This window comes from Carassius carassius, chromosome 40 (assembly GCF_963082965.1).
Source record: "Carassius carassius chromosome 40, fCarCar2.1, whole genome shotgun sequence".
In the NCBI taxonomy this organism is placed as follows: Eukaryota; Metazoa; Chordata; class Actinopteri; order Cypriniformes; family Cyprinidae; genus Carassius; species Carassius carassius.
In genome coordinates this window covers 2,677,678-2,697,134 of record NC_081794.1, presented here as the reverse complement: position 1 = coordinate 2,697,134, position 19,457 = coordinate 2,677,678, and the positions used below count along the sequence as shown (strand labels likewise).

The window sequence follows — 19,457 nt, the reverse complement described above, 5'->3', positions numbered from 1 at the left end:
AAAGCTCAGATTCAAAGCTCCATCCAAACACCTTGCCTTATATACACATACAAAAAGCAGGTATCAAAATCATCATGGAAGCCATATACAGTGGTTAATATATATCTATATATATATACACACACATCCTTATTTACATATTTATAGAAAAATCATTGTGAAACTGGGGCCGATGACAGACGTTAAAACTCACTCTCCTCTATGATCTCCTCCATTGTCTCTCCTAAAGTCATTTCCCCATCGCTGCTGGAGAGGCTCTTCCTCGTGTAAAACTCCAGGCCGAAGCTCCGCCCACACTGCAAATCCTCTGCTGATTGGACGGTCACCTGCAGTGGATGTCCCTGTGTGGGGGCGGGGCTTCCCTCCTCATTGGATCCGCTCTGTTCTGTGGTTTGTCTGGGTCTCTTTTGTGAGCACTTCCACAGGTGTTTGGGGTGAATATCTGCAAAGCAGTTGTGCGCCTCAAAGTGATTGGAGGAAATGAACAGCTGCCACCTCTTCTTCAGCTCAGCCTGGACCTGGAGGACATGTTTCCAAAGTTAGGTCTATGGTGAAAGATATTCTCACACTTAACCTTTTTAGTAAGGGAACGAAACTTTGCAAGTGCTTTAAGGTCCTCAAAATGCACCAATTATTTTCAGATTTTATTTTACACACTTTTGGTAGGCTACTAAATTTTGATGATAAACAAGAATATGTACATCTGCTGACGAACAATTGCAACATGAAAAATCGTCAGTATGGAAAAAAACTACTGTAGATGTGTGTGTGTGTGTGTGTGTGTGTGTGTGTGTGTGTGTGTGTGTGTGTGTGTGTGTGTGTGTGTGTGTGTGTGTGTGTGTGTGGTGCGTGTGTATACATTTCAAATAATTTCTCACTTTTTAATTGATAAAAAAGGGGTAAATGCAGTAATAACATGACACTAACATAATAACATTTAAAATTTAGCATTTTTTATTTTCACATTAACTCATTATTGAGAAGCTGCTGATGAGATCAATTATAAAATAACAGAACAGGAATGTGAAAATAGTATCAAGATTTAAAATGCATTATGAGGGTTAAAGTTCAAATATCTTCACCAAACGTACCTCTCCATTTGCAAAGCAGTACAGCACTGCAACTAAAAATCCCTGTTGAACAATAAAGCTCACAGTTAAAGGTTTTGGTGAGGCAAAATACAATATAAAAATGATTTTTCTAAGTTGTACATAAAGTTTACAAAGTTTTAAAGTAAAAAAATATATATATTTAATTTTTTCCCCATTTTTTTCAAATTAGTTGCCTTTTATTTGTAATCACTGATGAAATTTACAAACAATTTCTGAATTAAACAATATTTTTTTCAACATTCTAGTCAGAAAGGAAAAAACAGCAGTTTTCCAGTCACCTGGAAAGAGCTCAGGAACAGATTGATGAAGTTTCGAGCGTAGCGGATGTTTCCCTCAACTGATTCGTCTATAATTAATGTAAAGACAATTTCATGGACCCCGAGCAGAGGAATCAACACAAGCGTTGCTCTGGCTAAACTGAGAAAAGGAAACAAACCACATGAAATGAGTGTCGTCACCATCAGTTTTATATGAACAAACATATTTCAGATAAGCAGTGACTAACCTGTATCTGTAGTCAGTGAACTTCACCTGGTCAGCCTTTAACTTGGAACGCAGAAGTCTGATGATTTTCAGAAAAATGCAAAATATGACCTGAAAGACAAGTGAGTGTATGATTATATCAATATTTTACCTGTGTTTGATTCACATTTCCTTATAAGTATCTTTTTTCAGCAGGACTGAGTGGTAATTAAGTATTGTTTTTTTTTTTATTACTCTATATTTAATCAAAATGTATTTAATTTCATTGAAATTAATTACAAAAATTGTATTTGATTTCACATTATGTATATTTATAAACTGACAATCCACCATTTTTGGGGGAGCGGGGTGTTAATTAAGTTTTTATTTTATAATTTTTAATACCCTATATTTCATCAAAATGTAATTTTACTGAATTCTGATGCAAGTTTATCAAGCAATTATTTAGTTATTATTATTTTTTAATACTCTAAATTACATTAAAGGGGTCATCGGATGCAAAATTCACTTGTACATATTGTTTGAACTGAAATGTGTACACATCCACGCTATAATGCTAAAAATCCACCCAGTGCTTTTTTGAAAAAAATCTTGATAAATACAAACTCCTTTCACATATCAAGCCGATCTCAGATTCTTGGCAGAATGATGTAGTTCTGCACAGGCCCCTCCCACGATTGTTGATTGACAGTGGAATCAGTCTTTGTTTCTGAAGGTGAATGCACACCCAGATCTACCAAAATGTGTCTATGTTCGCGCAAATCATTCGTGATCCAGCTTTAGCTCCAGAAAAAGTGAGTATAAGGTTTTATTCATAATGAATCTTTGCAAATCGCCTTTCCTAATAATGCACTAGTTAGCAAGTTTCACAATGAATGCAGCTAAAGTTTACAGTCTCTCAGAGAGCATCTTAGAAGAGAGGGGCGGGGTTAGCAGAGCTCATTTGCATTTAAAGGAACATGCACTAAAACGGCTTGCTGTGTTTTACACCACCATTGAGAAATTTGAACCAAAGTATGTTATAGACTTTTCATTAAGACCTCTATTAAGAATCATATCAAACTGTGGAAAATTGGCATCCGATGACCCCTTTAAATACACACAATTTATTATAAAATGATTTATATGTGTACATGTATTATGATGGTCTGCCTCTGAATAAAGGGATCAAAACACATTTTGAATATTTCTTGTACAGAATCAGCGGTGATGCAAATGACCGGTTTTGTCCGTTGTAAATGTCATGTTTTCCGGCTCGTTCCCATGAGCTTGTGACCAGCATGAGACGTGAAACACGAGGAACGACTTCAACTGCAGTGAAATCAGCATTACAGCATGACAGCAGAACAGATGTAAACCAACTAACCCTGATTTTCTCCTTCCACAGTCTTCACATTAAATATGGCATCAAAAGAAAACAACTACAAAAGAAAAACAAGCCATTTTAAATGAAATTCACAAGGCAATATACTCACAATCACTGATAAAGTTAATGGGCCTCTAATTATCCACCAGATCCAACTGATGTTATTTAACCAACAGCTTTAAAAAAGGAAACATATTATTATTTATAATGCATTATATATAAATGCTTTATTTGAACTATAGTTACAATTATTTATTAAGAAATATAATGTCATTATATAAAAAAACACTTATGTTTAGTTTTATACATGAGAAGATCACTGGAGTACATTTAACAAGACAATGCAATTTTAATTCAAGGTGTATCGAAGTAATTATTTGTGAAATGTAATATTAATTTCTTGAATGCAAATAGTTTCAAAGTTAATCCTACACCATTTTTTCAGTGCATATCATTACCAAGAACATTTATTCCATCATAAAATATCTCCTCACCCAAATGGTTTTCTGTATTACATATATGACACATACCTTTTATTTTCATACAAAGTTTTGGCAACAGTCCATGGAATCACAAACAGTAATGGAGTTCCTGAACGAGTTCATCGGATAAAGTGGGAGAATTAATAAGTCATATTTAAATGTATGACATATGTTTAAAGAAAATAAAAAGGAAAGAGTTTTTGTGACCCTGGACCACGAAATCAAAAAGTGTCAATCTTAAGTGTCAATTTGTTGAAATCTAGATTTATACATTATCTGAAAGTTGAATCAATAATCTTTCCATTGATGTAAGGTTTATTAGGATCGGACAATATTTGTCTGAGATGCAACTATTTGAAAATCTGGAATCTGAAGATCTAAATATTGAGAAAATCATCTTTAAAGTTGTCCAAATGAAGTCTTAGCATGCATATCACTAATCAAAAATTAAGTTTTGATATATTTATGGTAGAAGATTTAAAAAACATCTTGATGGAACGTGATCTTTACTTAATATCCTAATGATTTTTGGCATAAAAGAAAAATCTATAATTTTGACCCAAACACTGTTTTTTTTTTTTTTTGCCTATTGCTACAAATATACCCCAGAGACTTAAGACTGGTTTTGTGGTCCAGGGTCACATTTCTATGTAGTAAAAACAAGTCTCACCCCATCCTATAATCATATATTTCTTAAGAAGTCTTTTCCTGGTCAGAACTGCAGTGAACAGCAGCATGTGCAGGAATATCGCCTCCACTAACAGCCAGAAGTAATTACACCCAACAAAATATTCCAGCGACACCTTTGAAGCCTTGCAGACGAATGAAATCTAGAAGGTTAACATTTATATTACTCTATTTATTTAATTATGTATTTTATAAAATTCAGTAAGTTTTGTTGACTTGCTCAGATATAACTCCTTGAAATAATTCAGCAAAACAAAAAAAAAAGACACATAAACAAATGTTTCTGTACCGTAGAATTTGTGTAGCTGCTCCAACCGATCTCATCCCTGGGCATGTTTTTATACACGACTTGTAATATAACCTCTTTGATAATTACTGCTATGGCTCTAAATATGAATGATACAAAGAGATTCATGTGGATGTAGTTCCTCGTACAGTGAAGCTTCCTGAAAACAACAGGTAAAAATTGTTTATTTCTTGGTCAGGGACAAATAAAATTAAGATATCAGATATCTGAAGCCAGCTCTGGGCTGGAACAGAATAAATGACCGGACAGGACAGAATGGAATCGATCTGATTAATGAAAACAACGCTTGGAAATGTGAGTACAAAAATAAATCGAATTATGTAAGTACAGTGACAGAGAACATTGGCTAGATGTCAACATAGTGAACAGGATAGAATGTCTACATTCCAAATTATTCAATGGTTTATTGTCATCTGTATGACTAATGGTACAGAATCCAGCGTTAACCAGTGAGATTATGATTAAAGTGTTTTGAGAAATAGTGAAGGATACCATTATTGCAAGCTACTGTATCTTAAAGTTACATTAAGAAACTTAAGGGGACCAAACACCAAGCCCTGCAGAACACCGCTCACCTCAGAAGACTCATGATCAGAACAGCCAAGCAAAGAGTGGAAAATGACAGCGAGTATCCTACAATGGACAAGACTCTCAGCACAGACTGCCGAAACACTTCTTCTTCCTGTGTATGAAGGATACTATTGTAAAAATCATTCCGTGATGAAAATCATACTTGTATTGTAGCAGTATTCACCTTGGACTTGAAAAAAGAATCGTTTTCACATTCTGACTGATTTCTCCATATAGTGCTGGAATTCTCCTCGGTTTTCCAGGTCCCGTTGACTGTGCATTCCTTGTACACGTTTCCAGTAGCACCTGAAAATGACCACCATATATTTCTGTCTAATTAGAAAATGATACATTATCAGTCAAACAATCATTAGGATTTTTTTTTTCATGTTTTTGAATGAAGTCTGCTCACCAAGACTGCATTTATTTGGTACAGTAAAAACAGTGAAATATTATTACAATCTATGTGAATACATATAAAATGTAGTTTATTTCCATTATCAAAGCAGAATTTTCAGCATCACTACTTCCAGTCTTCAGTGTCTCCTAATATGCTGATTTGGTACTTTAGCTTTGCCATCACAGATCTACTTTCTAAAATATATATTAATACAAAAACAGGCATTTTATATGTTAAAAATAATTCGCAATGTTACTATATACTATATCAAATATATGCAGCCTTGGTGAGCAGAAGAGACTTCTTTTAAAAACATGGAGAAAAAAATTTAGTATACACAATTTAGTATATTCATAATAAATAGACTGATAATTATTTTAGTTTTAGTTCACAAAATAATGCTACAAGATGCAATCAACTCTTTAACTACTGTATAATAAGACAAAAGTGTTCAACTAGAACAGAATAAGTGACCTTCTTTGATCCATGGTAAATAAGGAGGGCAGGGTACAGACACGATCCCAGGAGATGAATGTGGCCAACAGGCAAAAAAATCAAATGCTCCATTGCAGAAAATTCCTATAGGGTGATTTGTACAAGAGATGGTATAATATGTGTGTGTTTGCGTATATAAATATATCTATATCTACACATTTCAACTGGTTTCACTCACCAGTTCCAGTAGGAAAAGTGGCTTTCAGGAACCGTGTGCAGTTCTCTTGATATTCACCACGTTTATAGATCAGATCATCCAGCATGGAGCCCGTGACCTTTACAAAACCATAATACATGACATTTACTTGCTGGTAATGTGTGGTTTAGTATTGCACTATAAGTCATAATGAGATCTTATGTTTTCATTGGGCTGGTGTACAGCAGATGTCCGATTAATGGCACCTTTTCATACACAAGATGGCAGTATTTATGAATGTTCTCAGAGGAAAGCTCTATGTTGCTCTCTTAAACATATCTTTCTATCTTTTTAGCTTTATCAAGCTTTTAGTCTCCAACTTTGCATTTTTAGAAGTTTCTAGTTTGAAACTTGTTTTATTAGGACTTGACTAATCACTGTGTGCTTGCCATTGGAGGTGATATTAAACACATTTTCATCTCTGCTACAATGAACAGATAAATATTTACATTCTTCCTAATTTGCAATGCCAACTCTTGAATATCAGTTGCTTGGATGCGTTCTTGTTACTCACTGGGTTTAATGTTTCTATGCTAAGTAGGACTAGAGGTAATAAAACACTGATAAAGATTTTACTATATTTAATATTAAGTAAATCTATATTAAATATATTAAAATATTTAAAGTGAGTTATGTATTTAAGAAACTATTTTTAATAGAAAAACCAGTATGTTTAACGAGAACCTTACTAATATTTATATGAGGAACTGTATTATTACAAGAGCACTTTAAGCATATAAAAATGAACACGTTATAAACGAGCACCATCGTCCTGAAATGACAGTATATGCACAAATAACAGGATTTGCTGGACAAAACCCTATTTTGAGGTTAAAAGTCAACATCTCACTTCTGTTTCATAATATGATTGCATAACTGTTATTGTATTTTTACTCAACTGATATATCTGCTTCAGCATAATCTGTTTAATTTGCTATATAAGATTTACTCAGAACTTTCACCAAAATGTTAACAAATCCTAGAAATATCATGTCTGCGCAGACAGGGAGGGTTATAACTTCATCCACTGTTATTCTACTGAGCTCACAAAGATTGCACAAAACTGTATATGCTGACATTTGACACAATTGTGAAAGTGACCAAAATACACAGACACTTTTGTATTTTAGAATCAATTGTGCATTGGTTTAATCATTTCAATAATTATATATATATATATATATATATATATATTACTAAGAAAGCACTAGGCTATATTTTCTAAGAAAGCACTAGGCTATATTTTCACACAGGTTTTAATAGCAACTTGCAAAACTGTCCAGCTTTTACGGGCTCTTTTATAGCTTTTTATAAGTTGTGCTGCATCGTAAATGTTTAATCACATCATAAATGTTTAAGAGACCTTTACACAAATCACACTCAGATGATCATATCTGGAGCATATTTTGCAATGTTTCTCCAACATTGCCGAACTCTCTCTGTGCTAATCTCCAGAGATTCATGTCTGTCTGCTAAACTCTCAGGGTATGTGGATTTATATGAGATCTTAAACAACAACATATGGGCAGAGATATACCTAGGTATCTGTTTATAATAATATCAAGATATAGCATTTGATGAATGATACAAATTCGGTGCCCAAAAAGTGATTTATTGTTTTATTAATTACAAAGAAACGGCAAGTAACACATTGAATTAAGCATGTAATAATTCTTGCATTGAATTAAGCAAGTAAAAAAACTGAAATTATATTTTCTTTTAAAATGCATTTCGAAAATGTCTGCAGAATTTATAATGTTGCAATAATTTACAACTTTGAGAAACAAATAACTTCTACTTTTATTATTTTATTTACTGCAAGATACTTTTTAACTAATTATTAGGCCAGAAAACATTTGTATAGGATGAACTCTAAAACCATTGTCACTCAAAGAATGCTTCTTCATTTAAAAAATATTTACAAATAATTTTGAATTACATTCTGAAGTGGAACTTAATGCGTAGATCGTATAATCTTCCAATAATTTGTATTCTTCTTTTTTTTTATTCTATTAACTATCCTAATAACTTATTTTATTTTTATACCTCTTATTTTATTTTTAAATAATTTATTTTTTACATTTTCTACCATTTTAACCAACGTACTACACACACAAAAAAGTTGTTGTAGGATTTACTTAGAAACCATTTTCGCTCAGAAATTGTTAGTATATTTCACCAATAATTACAAAGAAAATATACTCAACTTAAGTAAAGTCTAAAACTGTGTTTTCTTGTAAAACAAGTGTATTGACTGCAGTTTGCAAAGCTAAAAAGTATCACATGAAACTTTTCTAGACCCGTTTGACAGTGATGTGCAGAGGCGTATGTATGAAACTCACCTGACCGCTGTAGAGAAGCACAATAAGAATCCAGAGCTGAACTCTGAGTGCAGCTCTTCTCCCCGTGAGCAGCATGAACACGGCTTGATATTCACCTGTCCATGAACAGAGCTCCAGCACGTCACGCCGTGTCCCTCAGGCCACTGCAGATCCTCTCAATCATAGCGTTTCCTGTCCTCACACTGGATTTCCTGTTGGTCTTTTGATGCGGCTGCTCTGGTCTGGATGAGAGCGGGAGCCTCTGAGTTCACAGACTCTGGTCCTTCTGTTGTCTAATCTCTGAATGAGAGCGTCTGCGCTGCTTCACTCAGTCCTGCTTCACTTCTGGCCCTTCCCAGCCAATCAAGATAAGGAGAGACCAGAACTTCACTGCTACGGCTTATGAAACACAAAGCAAACACAACACAGCTTTTAAAGAGAACTCTTCAGTTACACAATCGGAGCATTTTCATCAACAGTTTCTTATGTATTATTAGATCACCAAAACTGTAGAAATATGGGAGAGAAAGAAATACTGGTCACAGAGTCAGCTTCAATGTTATGCAGCCTGCAAAATATAAAAAGGCTTTATAACTATAATTAGAATAAATAAAAAACTAAAAAAAAGTAACAAGTAACACGTTCCATGTAGGGCATTAAACAGGGCCTGAAAACTAAGTCATCTTTTTTCACCCTAACATTTTCACATTATTTCTGTTATTATTACTATTATTTAAAAAATATTTTTATCCAAAGCTTTTTTTTTTATTCAACACCCATAATAATAATAATAATACTAAAGAAATAAAAACATCAGAAACTGTGCAAGTTATATAGTTAAATATTTTTGGTTTAATTTTAACCCTGTTGCTAAAAATGTAGGAAATTTTAAACCTTTTATATAGTTAAAACAACTGCAGAAATATGCCAGAAACATTAAAAAGGTTTCAAAACTTGAACTTATTAGGTTCATTTTTTTGGGACCAAATGTTGTCTTGAAGCTGCTGATATTAAAGAAAAATATTAGTTTAATAATTTTCTCTTACAATAACTTGGGAAACAGTGTTGAATTTTTGAGCTTGTGGACTGCAGTCGACACTAAATTTGTCAAAATTTTAATAATATGCATGAATAGGACATCAAGCCATACCACATTTGTGGAAAGTACCAATCATAAATTTGCTTACATCTCAATAAATCACTGTTATGAGCCAGCCATCATCTAAAAGCCTCTGGGTTGGTCTTCAAACTAAACTCACCTTATTACGTGCCAGCCATTTGTCAAAAAAAAAATAAAAATAAATAACACCAGACGCCTCTGCTCTTATTGTGCTAATAGAAATGTTAATAGAAATGAACTTTACTAGACCTTCAGCAGCATGCAAGCACTTCACTCATTAAGATAATTACCTGCCATAATGTACAATTATCCACTTTTAACACAGTCTACTATTAGGGATAGGAATTTAACGTTCTTCATTCAGGAAGACAATTACGATGCATTATCAAAATGAAAGTGAATTGACTTTAATGCATTAATGCAACATTCATCATCAGACAAACTTCCACATTTGCATATGCTTTTTTCACTTTAATGACATGCATATTATGCATATATTAAAATAACAACATGCTCCACTGCTATGCAGATCTTACTAATGCAATTCAAACCAATGGACAAATAATTCAAGATAAAATAAAGATGAAATACTTACATGTAAGAGCTCATCTAAAGTATAGAGAAGACTACTGATAATTTAAGGGAACATCTTAAGCATCTTCTATTAAGATATGCAAATGATGATCCCTGTGAATTTGTCATTTTGAAACCTAGTAGCTTAATGAACAAACTCTCTGCTTATGAAATAAATCGTTTGACTCTGAATTCCTGTGATAAAGAGTCCGTCTCTATGAAAGTGAATCACGACTGTGTCCGGTCAGCTTTCCGGCGTTTGATGCTACGTGTCTCGCAGATGTAAACAAAATGGGCAACGAACTTGAGCAGTCTGACAGTCTGAAGCTGAAGTGAGTTCTCATGATCTCTCTCGCAGGGTCAAGATGAGCGACAGATATACAAAACAGAACAGAGGATAAACACATGTGCAGAAACATCGAACTAACTCTTACATCACTGACGGCCGTGCTTAACATCAAGAGCTTCAAAAATAGCCAAATCCGAACTGCTATATGATGAAAGATGTACACTACTGGTCAAACGCTTGGAATAAGGTGTTTTTTTAACCCTCTGGGCTTCTTCGCCCGAAAACGGGCGAAAACTTGAACGTTTTGAAATGTTTAATTTTTTTGCTTCATCGGATGGGGATGAAACTTGGTGACTTTTGTTGTATTACCTATATGAACACACAAAAAAATCAAGGAGATGATTCTGATATGTTAAAGGGTCGTAAAAAAAAAAGTCACACTTAGCTTCCTCCCGCCCGAAAACGGGCGACATAGGAAATGAATGGGAAATACGAAAAAATAGGAAAACTCAGAGAAACTTTTGGTGGTACAAGCTACAGATCAGCAACTGTGCTGAAAAAAAGTGTACAGCAATGAAGGGGTGACACTCTAGAACATCAAGAGTGCAAATAAGATCCCCCCCCACACACACACACACACCCACGCACACAAACACACACACACATACACAGATAAACTGGCGACTGCAACAGCAAATTTGTAGAATATTCCACATAAAATCAATAAATGAAAAAAAAAACTTGCTCAAATGCACACACACACACACACACACACAGAGAGAGAGAGAGAGAGAGAGAGAGAGAGAGAGAGAGAGAGAGAAAGAGAGAGACTGGTAAGACTGCAACAGCAAATTTTGAGAATATGCAAAAATAAATAAATAAAAAATACAAAAAGAGACTCTCGCTCAAATGCAACACACACACACACACACACACACACATTCACTCACACATACACACACACACACACACACACACACACACACACACACACACACATTGTGTTCCCTTTCTAACCAAATGCTATAGTTTGATTGTAATCATAATGCAAAACCTGATACTTATCTAAACATTTTTGTTAAGAAAATAAAGTAATCATCTTTTAGAATATCTAAATGTATATCTAAATAAAAAAAAAAACGAATAAGATAGAGAAATCATGTCTAAAACAACAAAAGGAATCAAAAAGCCTTTCTATATAGGATATATAGGAAGCTATAGACAGCCTACAGGCTGGTACAGGACATTACACAAAAGTGGCTATTTTTTAAAGCCACTAGATGAAGTTCTTCTCCTGGAACATTTTTTTTTTAGGCTGGCACTCTATTTTGATGTGAAATGCTGCATTTATTGATTTTTTTTTTAAATAAATATAAAATAAAAAATGATATATTAATTCTAATGGAAAAAATAGCTCATAAAAATTATATAATTAATGCAAAGTATCATAAAAAAAATCTAAAAATTCTAAATAATAATCAGAAAAAATTATAGAACAAAAATATATTTGATTGGTTATCCTGGGAAAAAGTAAAGTACAATTTTAAGGCTTCGCCCGTTTTCGGGCGGGAGGAAGCTAAGTGTGACCCATTTACGAAGAAGCCCAGAAGTCTCTTCTGCTAACTGAGGCTGTCTTTATGTGATCAAAAATATTTTTACAGTTTAAGATATATGTTAATATGTTATTTATTCCTGTGATGGGCAGCTGTATTTTCAGCATCATTCCTCTAGTCTTCAGTGTCACATGATCTTCAGAAATCATTCTAATATGCTGATTTGCTGCACGAGAAACATTTCTGATTATTATCAATGTTGAACACAGCTGTGCAGCACAATATTTTTGTGGACAATTTGATTTGTCAGGATTCTTTGCTGTTCAAAAAAACAGCATTTATGTGGAATTGAAATCTTTTGTAAGATTGTTTTTACTGGCACTTTAAAAAGCACAGTAGCTCAATGGAAAATAAATCACTATAAATCACTATTTCATCAATACTTTTACTTACACTTAGCACTAGACATAAAGCCAGGGGTCGCTGGTAAAGAGAAGGGAACAAGGTATAACAGCATAACTCATAAATCTCTCGTGTTGGATTTCAAATGACCTTGAGAGCAATTTCTCCTGTTTTCTTCCAGGCTTTTTTATTTCCCATCAGGGCATGACCAGGGCAACTATGCACATAGTGCTTGTGTGTTGACTTCAGGCACACGCCGCATGCTCATCTCCAACACATCACAGTGATAAATGAGTGCATTAGCACCTATGAGGTGTGTTACACTGTATGTAAACACTGAGCAGCAAGCATGCTAACAACCACACCAACATGCTAACATTTGAACTTCACAAAGCCTACAATTAAATATCACTAATGAATCACCCTACTATCATGACATAAAATCAAACTGTTTACTTAACATTATATGAACATTTCACACAATAGCTTTAATGTAAAAAGCCATTAGCTTAATGAGGCTAACGCTAACTAATTTGCAAAAAGTCTGCAACAACAGGAGTTTTCTTCAGTAGTTTTCTCTTTTAAAACCAACATTTCAAAGCTTGGTTATGCCAGTTTCACAATAAACATTGACTTCGGCACTCATAAATTCAAGAAAAGTTCTAGCATTGCCAAAGACTAATCAAAAAAAGAACTACAAAAAAATATATAGGCAATATAGGCTTTTATAAAGTAAAATAAAATACTGGAGCGAACTACTCACTCATTGTTTGAAAGAGACAGCGACAGACACAAAAACAGCACTTTCTATTCAGTAAATCTGACTGAATCCAGTGATTTAAACAGTTTATAACTGCATTTTGGTGTTTGGCATCCGTTCCATTGGCTGACTCTTGAAAATCATGTTATTATAGATAGATTCTATTAGAGAAAAAATAGATGTGGTAATCAAGTCCATTTACTTTCTGCTTACAGCCTCAGCTCTGTACCATTTCACATTTTACTGATATAATGAACATGATGAATACAATACAGGCTTGAAAACTTGAGAACCATTTAGAATTTCCTGTATTTATGCATAAATATCACCCAGGATTTTTTTTATAGGATAAATCTTTTTATTCAATCTGCTAGTATCCGTCCTGTGCACTCAAATTGAGCGCTCTCTTGTCTCTATAATTACTAGACATGACCTTTACTGTTACAAGTGTGTTTTGGGACACTGTGGTCAAAATAGTTTTTCAAATAGTGCTTAATACACCATTAATTTGAAGGTGAAATTAGAGTCCCTCTGTTCAGAGGTGGTTTTAATCAATGGTGTCACTGTCTGCCCTGTTTTATTTAAAGAACAGGGCTCTATCAAAGTTTGATCATGTTTGTGGAAGTGTATCATGGGACGAACAAAGGAGATCTATGAGGACCTCAAAAAAAGAGTTCCTGTTGCTCATCAGGCTGGAAAAGGATACAAAACCACCTCTAAAGAGTTTGGACTCCAAATTTTGTGGACAAATGGAGGAAAGTGAAGACCTTCCCCACAAGTGGTCCACCAGCAAAGATCGCTCCAAAAGCAAGAATTGTAAGTCTACAAGGTTGCAAAGTAACTTCTACTAAAACTTCTACAACTAGGCTGTACTCGCATTAGCTAATGTTAATGTTCATGAGTCCACCATCAGGAAAACACTGAACAACCATGGTGTCTATGGCAGAGTTGCAAGAAGAAAGCCACTGCTCTCCATAAAGAACATCGCTGGTCCTCTGCAGCTTGCTAAAGATCATGTGGACAAGCCAGAGGAATACTGGAGATGTTTTGTGGACAAATGTGACAAAAATATAGCTTTTTCATTTTTACATGAGAAGTGTTATGTTTGACGAAATTCGAGCATAAGAATTTTCTCTCATCTATGAAACATGGTGGTGGTAGTATCATGGTTTGGGCCTGTTTTGTTGCATCTGAGCCAGCACAGCTTGCCTACATTGATGGAACAATAAATTCTTCCAGCAAATTCAAACAGAAAATGTCAGGACATCGGAGAACTGCATCTCAGAAGAAAGTGAGTCATGCAGTGAGACAACAACCCCAAGCACACATGTTGTTCTACCAAAGAATGGTTATAGAAGAACTGTTTTAGCCGAGTCAAACTCCAGACCTCAATTAAAATGATATGTTGTGGAAGGAGCCGAATCAAGCCATTCATATGAGGAAACACACCATCATCACAGATTTGAAGCAGTTTTGTACTGAGGAAAAGGCTAAAATTCCTACAAGATTTTGTGCAGTAATGATCACCAGTTATGGGAAATGTTTACCTGCAGTTTTTAATGCAAAAGTGGGTCGCACCAAATACTCAAAGCAAAGATTCACATACTTTTGACACTCACAGGTATGTACGACTGGATCATTTTTCTCAATAAATAAATGACAAAGTATATAGTTTTGTCTCATTTGTCTGATTGGGTTCTCTTTGTCTACTTTCTTTGCCCCCTTTTTGTAATCAAAGACATAATCAAACAGACGATGAACACTATTAACAGCAATTGTTATATGTTGCAATCGAACTTCATCAAGATAATGATCTGAAACTCATGAAATGTTGTGCAAGAACAATTAAACATAGAAAACACTCACAAGGAGCACTCGTAGTAGTAGTGACCCGGACCGTCCGACTCCAGATCTTGATTCCCTAGAACTCATAAGAGACAAACTGAACAGACATGCCAAAGAAAATAGGTTTACTGCTGTTCTTCACTTGAAGAATGTGTTGTTTGTAAAGCTTTTTATTAGTGACCCTTACATAATGTTGGTTAGCTAAACCCTTACTGCATCCGCATTAAAGGAGTAGTTCACTCAACATTAAAAATTTGCTGAAAATGTGTGCTCAACCTCGGGCCATCCAAAATGTAGATGAGTTTGTTTCTTCTTCAGATTTGGACAAACGTAGCATGGCTTGTAAATGGTGGTTGATCTGTTCAGATTTCTCTCCTGATTCTGACCAGGGGCCTCATGTATAACATGTTAAGTAAATTTCATCCTTATTTTTTTGCATATGTACAAAAGTTTTCAGATTTATAAAGCCATGCGTACACCAGAACCTGTGAAAAAATCCCTTTGTACCCGATCAGCGGAAGCTTGTGCGTACATGAATCTCCACCCCATCATCTCCCCAAAATAGCCATTTTTGGAGGTAACAACACAAAGTTGTAATAATCTGGATATTATTTCCAAGCATTTTCATCCATGTGACAACATGTTTAATGCAGTTAAGGGTACAATATGTTAGGAAAATATGAGATACGTACTATAAATGCTTTTTGAGACATCACATTGCTATTCAAATATATGCAATTTTGCCTATAAAGTAAACATATATTTAGAAGTTTTATAGCCTGTACTTTAATGGAGATAGGCCTTATTTATTTTTTGCTGTGTAAAAAACTGTCTGACTCACCATGTCTATAACAATACATTTTGAAATTAAAATGTGCATATCTTACGGGATTTGTAAATAAAAATAAAGGCGTAAATTTGTGCACACCATACAGACACTCTAGACCATGTGACGTATATAAATATCAGGATTTTTCACTGGAGGAAGGGTTATCATGGATTTTGTACTCCTATTTTAGCCAGAAGCAATGGTTTGAAGTTAATAACATCTTAATGATGTATTTGTTTCTTATAAATACACAGCTTTTAGCTTCTTAAGACATTTATTGGACTGTAATTGTGTGGATTACTTGTGGATTATTGTGATGTTTTTAGAAGCTGTTTGGACTCTCATTCTGACGGCACCCATTCACTGCAGAGCATCCATTGATGAGCAAGTAATGAAATGCTACATTTCTCCAAATCTGATGAAAAAACTAACTCATCTACAGTGGAGATTAAAAAAAAACAACCTACAATTTCCTAAATTTCGAGGTCACTGCTTAGTCCTATTTGAAGTTATCCTAACTGGAGTAAAAGTGCTATTATAAGCATATTTCACGAGTTAAATATATTCTGAAGCACAGTTTAAAACAACTTAAATTAGATTAGAGAACACTTACAGATACCTACCAGTTGTTGGTGTTAATCTGTCACCTAGTGCTAATTTCCTTAATTAGTTGTCAAATCCATTTTTAACCCCCAGCATAACTTTCCAGTTTTCACTTATTTTGCAAGATGTTAAGCCATTCTAAAGTGACTGAAACCCTCTGACAGCAGGTTGTCCAGATGAAGGCCAACAGCAGCCATAGCAATAGAAGTTGGTTGTCCCAAATCTGTGATTTCTAGAATATTGCATCTTTGCAGTGTCACTAACTCATTCAAGTCCCCCCAAAAGTTTGGTTGCCCACAAAAGACAAATGCATGAGAGGACAGGATAATGCAGAGACTCTAAATGTGGAATCGACACTGCAGCTGGAATTGCTTGCCAGTTCAGCGCTGAACAGGGTAAAGATATGTCTCGGCATACAGTGTCTCGACATTTAAGAGAATTAAGAATTTGCACTGAGAGCCCACTCTTCAATGACCAAACCCCTCAACAGCAGAAAGTGTCATATTTTGGGGGATGTTTTCTGCAACAGGAGTTGGGCCTCTTATACAGATACATGGCAAGGTGAATGCAGATGTTAATCAGAGCCTCCTGCGGCAACATGTGGTTTCTTCCATTCTGTCATTACCAAATCAGCCAGCAAGTTTTTAGTAGGACACTGTCACACTGTCCTGTCACACAGGAAAATGGGTAATCCTTGAAGATGAAAACACTGAAATAATGAAATGGCCAAATTGAAAATCTCTGGAAAATCCTTGGTGACAAAGGCCAGGAAACCAACTTCAGTCACCAAACTGCGGAAGAAGATTGGAAGAAGAGTGGACCGAGATCATACCAGTATAGTATGAGAATGTCTATATATGTCTATATATGTCTATATACAGTATATGTCCTGTAGATGCAGATGCGCTAAAGTCATTCAAAGCAAGGGCCTTACACTTATTTATTTTTGACTACTCTAACTTTTAGATATGTTAGTTGTAATGTTTCTTTGTGCTACAATACAAGTTGCTGTTCTCACAAAATAAAGTGTTCCTTTTCAGGAACTCGAGCTGCGTCGAAACGCTTTTGGGGAACGTCCCTGACGAGACCGACTCTGAATATCGTATCCTATTTATTGTTGTCTGTCCCTTAGCTTAAAAAGATCGCTAAAACAGCTCAATATGCCTAAGCAAAAGCAAAAGACCAAACATTTGAAGGGCGATTCCAAGCCGCGTTACAGACTGTGTGTTCCTCCCTGCACTCGCTACATTACGAGTGGGGATACACACAGGCTGTGCGTGGCTTGCCTGGGATCGAAGCACGCTGAGTCGGCTCTCGAGGGGGCCGACTGCCCGCATTGCGAACGTTTGCCAATGCGGACGCTTCGATCCCGGAGGGCTCTCTTCGAGGAGGGAGCCTTCACCAGCGTTCCTCGCGGTGCTGGCCCCGCTTCTGCCGAGGCAGAGCGGCTGCTGCACTCGTGGGGTTCGCAGGTGGATCTGTCAGAAAGAATGGAGACGGGCCAGTCCTTATCTCCTTCTTCATCTGCCAGATCCGGCGCCCAAACCCTGGGTTCGGAAGCACGCTCGTCGGTTTCTTCCCCCCAGGGTGAGGGATCAGCTCTTCACCTCTCGTCCTCCGAGGAGGTCGATGTGGAGACTGTTGCTGGGGATTCGCCACCCCTGTCGCCCCAGTATGAGGAGCTTTTGGAGGTGGTCACGCGGGCAGTAGATAAATTAAAAATCGACTGGCCTGCTGAAAAACAGACTGAGCCGCAGAGAAGCAGATTAGACGAACGCTTTCTGCGGCCGAAGCAACCACCTCCACGTCGGAGCCTTCCATATTTTCCCGATCTCCATGATGAGTTATCGAGATCGTGGAAACACCCCTATTCGACCCGCCTCTTTGGCCCTGATTCACTATATTATGGCAACGTGATGGGGCTGGGAGAGCGTGGTTATAGAGCGATGCCACGGGTTGAACAGACGCTTGCGGGCTATCTGTCACCCGGTTCGGCCTCGTCTCTAAAGGCTCCGACATTGCCCACTAAGCCGCTTCGAGTTACATCATCGCTAGTGGGCAAAGGTTATGTGGCAGCAGGTCAGGCTGGGGCGTGCCTTCATACTATGGCAGTCCTGCAAGCTTATCAGGCTGACCTGCTGAGAGATGTCGATGAGGGGGAGGGGATTAAGTCTGAAGAGGTTGAAGAACTCAGAAAGACCGCTGATCTCTCCCTCCGCGCCACTAAGGAGACCGCTCGCGCAATTGGGCGGTCTATGGCAGCTTTAGTGGCCGCGGAGAGGCATTTGTGGCTGACCCTGTCAGAAATTAAGGAACGAGACAGGGTCTGCCTCCTGGATGCCCCGCTTCAAGCCTCGGGCCTGTTCGGCGACACAGTTAATACTGTCGTCGACAGGTTCCAGGAGGCGCACAAGCAGGCGGCGGCGTTCCAGAGTTTCCTCCCTCGTCGCTCTCGTGGTGCATCTGGGCGGGAGATGACCACGCCACATACCGGCTCCTCACACCGGGAAGCGCAGAAGCAGAGCGTCGCCACTCGTGCTCCCCCACGTCGGGGCCGAGGGCAACGACGCTCTGAGTCGGGGGCTGCTAGGGCGAAAGCCGATTTAAGATCTGTCATCGAAGCCCGGAAGTCCTCGACGAAAAGATCCTGACGCCAGGATCCAGAGGGTAGCCCCTGCTGGGGTAGAGCGCGGTTCACCTCATTACACGGTGCCCGTCTCACCTCAGTACCCTCAGGAGGTCGGTCTGCCAACCCTGCCAGAGTTTCAGGGCGCAGCGGCCTCCAGCGAGCGCCACTCCCAGTTACTTCCGCCCGTGAGCGTAGCGGAGCTGGGATGCTCGCCGCCCCTTCGGGGGCCTCTTACACCAGAGGTCAGTCTCGAGAGACTGATTCCCTTAGTAGATTATTTAGCAGCGTGGAAGCTACTGCCAAATGTATCTCAATGGGTCCTGCGTACAATAGAAAGAGGCTATTGCATTCAGTTCGGTCTTCCACCACCGAAGTTCAACGGGGTTACACCGACTGTGGTCGGCCCCCAGCAGGCTCTGGCTATGGAACGAGAAG

The 19,457-nt window shown here is 37.1% G+C and overlaps 1 protein-coding gene across 1 annotated transcript; it reads right to left on the bottom strand.

The window, feature by feature from the left end:
- Nucleotides 1-107: 107 nt before the first annotated feature.
- LOC132122579 (glucagon-like peptide 2 receptor) lies at nucleotides 108-8,677 on the bottom strand. Its single transcript, XM_059532955.1, has 13 exons — nucleotides 8,441-8,677; nucleotides 6,081-6,177; nucleotides 5,882-5,986; nucleotides 5,192-5,313; nucleotides 5,013-5,119; nucleotides 4,420-4,576; nucleotides 4,114-4,273; nucleotides 3,492-3,552; nucleotides 3,071-3,137; nucleotides 1,618-1,706; nucleotides 1,391-1,529; nucleotides 1,092-1,133; nucleotides 108-518 (listed from the first exon to the last, which is right to left on the bottom strand). Exons 1-13 carry the CDS (start codon nucleotides 8,513-8,515, stop codon nucleotides 183-185), a joined length of 1,557 nt encoding a protein of 518 aa, XP_059388938.1. The 5' UTR covers nucleotides 8,516-8,677; the 3' UTR covers nucleotides 108-182.
- Between the last annotated feature and the right edge of the window lie 10,780 nt (nucleotides 8,678-19,457).

Bases quoted from the DNA above. Each gene is read 5' to 3' on its own strand.
- LOC132122579 (XM_059532955.1), bottom strand. From the start codon at position 8,515: ATGCTGCTCACGGGGAGAAGAGCTGCACTCAGAGTTCAGCTCTGGATT. The intron at 6,178-8,440 runs GTGAGTTTCATA...GGTTTTGTAAAG, and splicing joins TGCTTCTCTACAGCGGTCAG to GTCACGGGCTCCATGCTGGA. The intron at 3,553-4,113 runs GTGAGACTTGTT...GAACTCGTTCAG, and splicing joins ATATATGATTATAGGATGGG to GAACTCCATTACTGTTTGTG.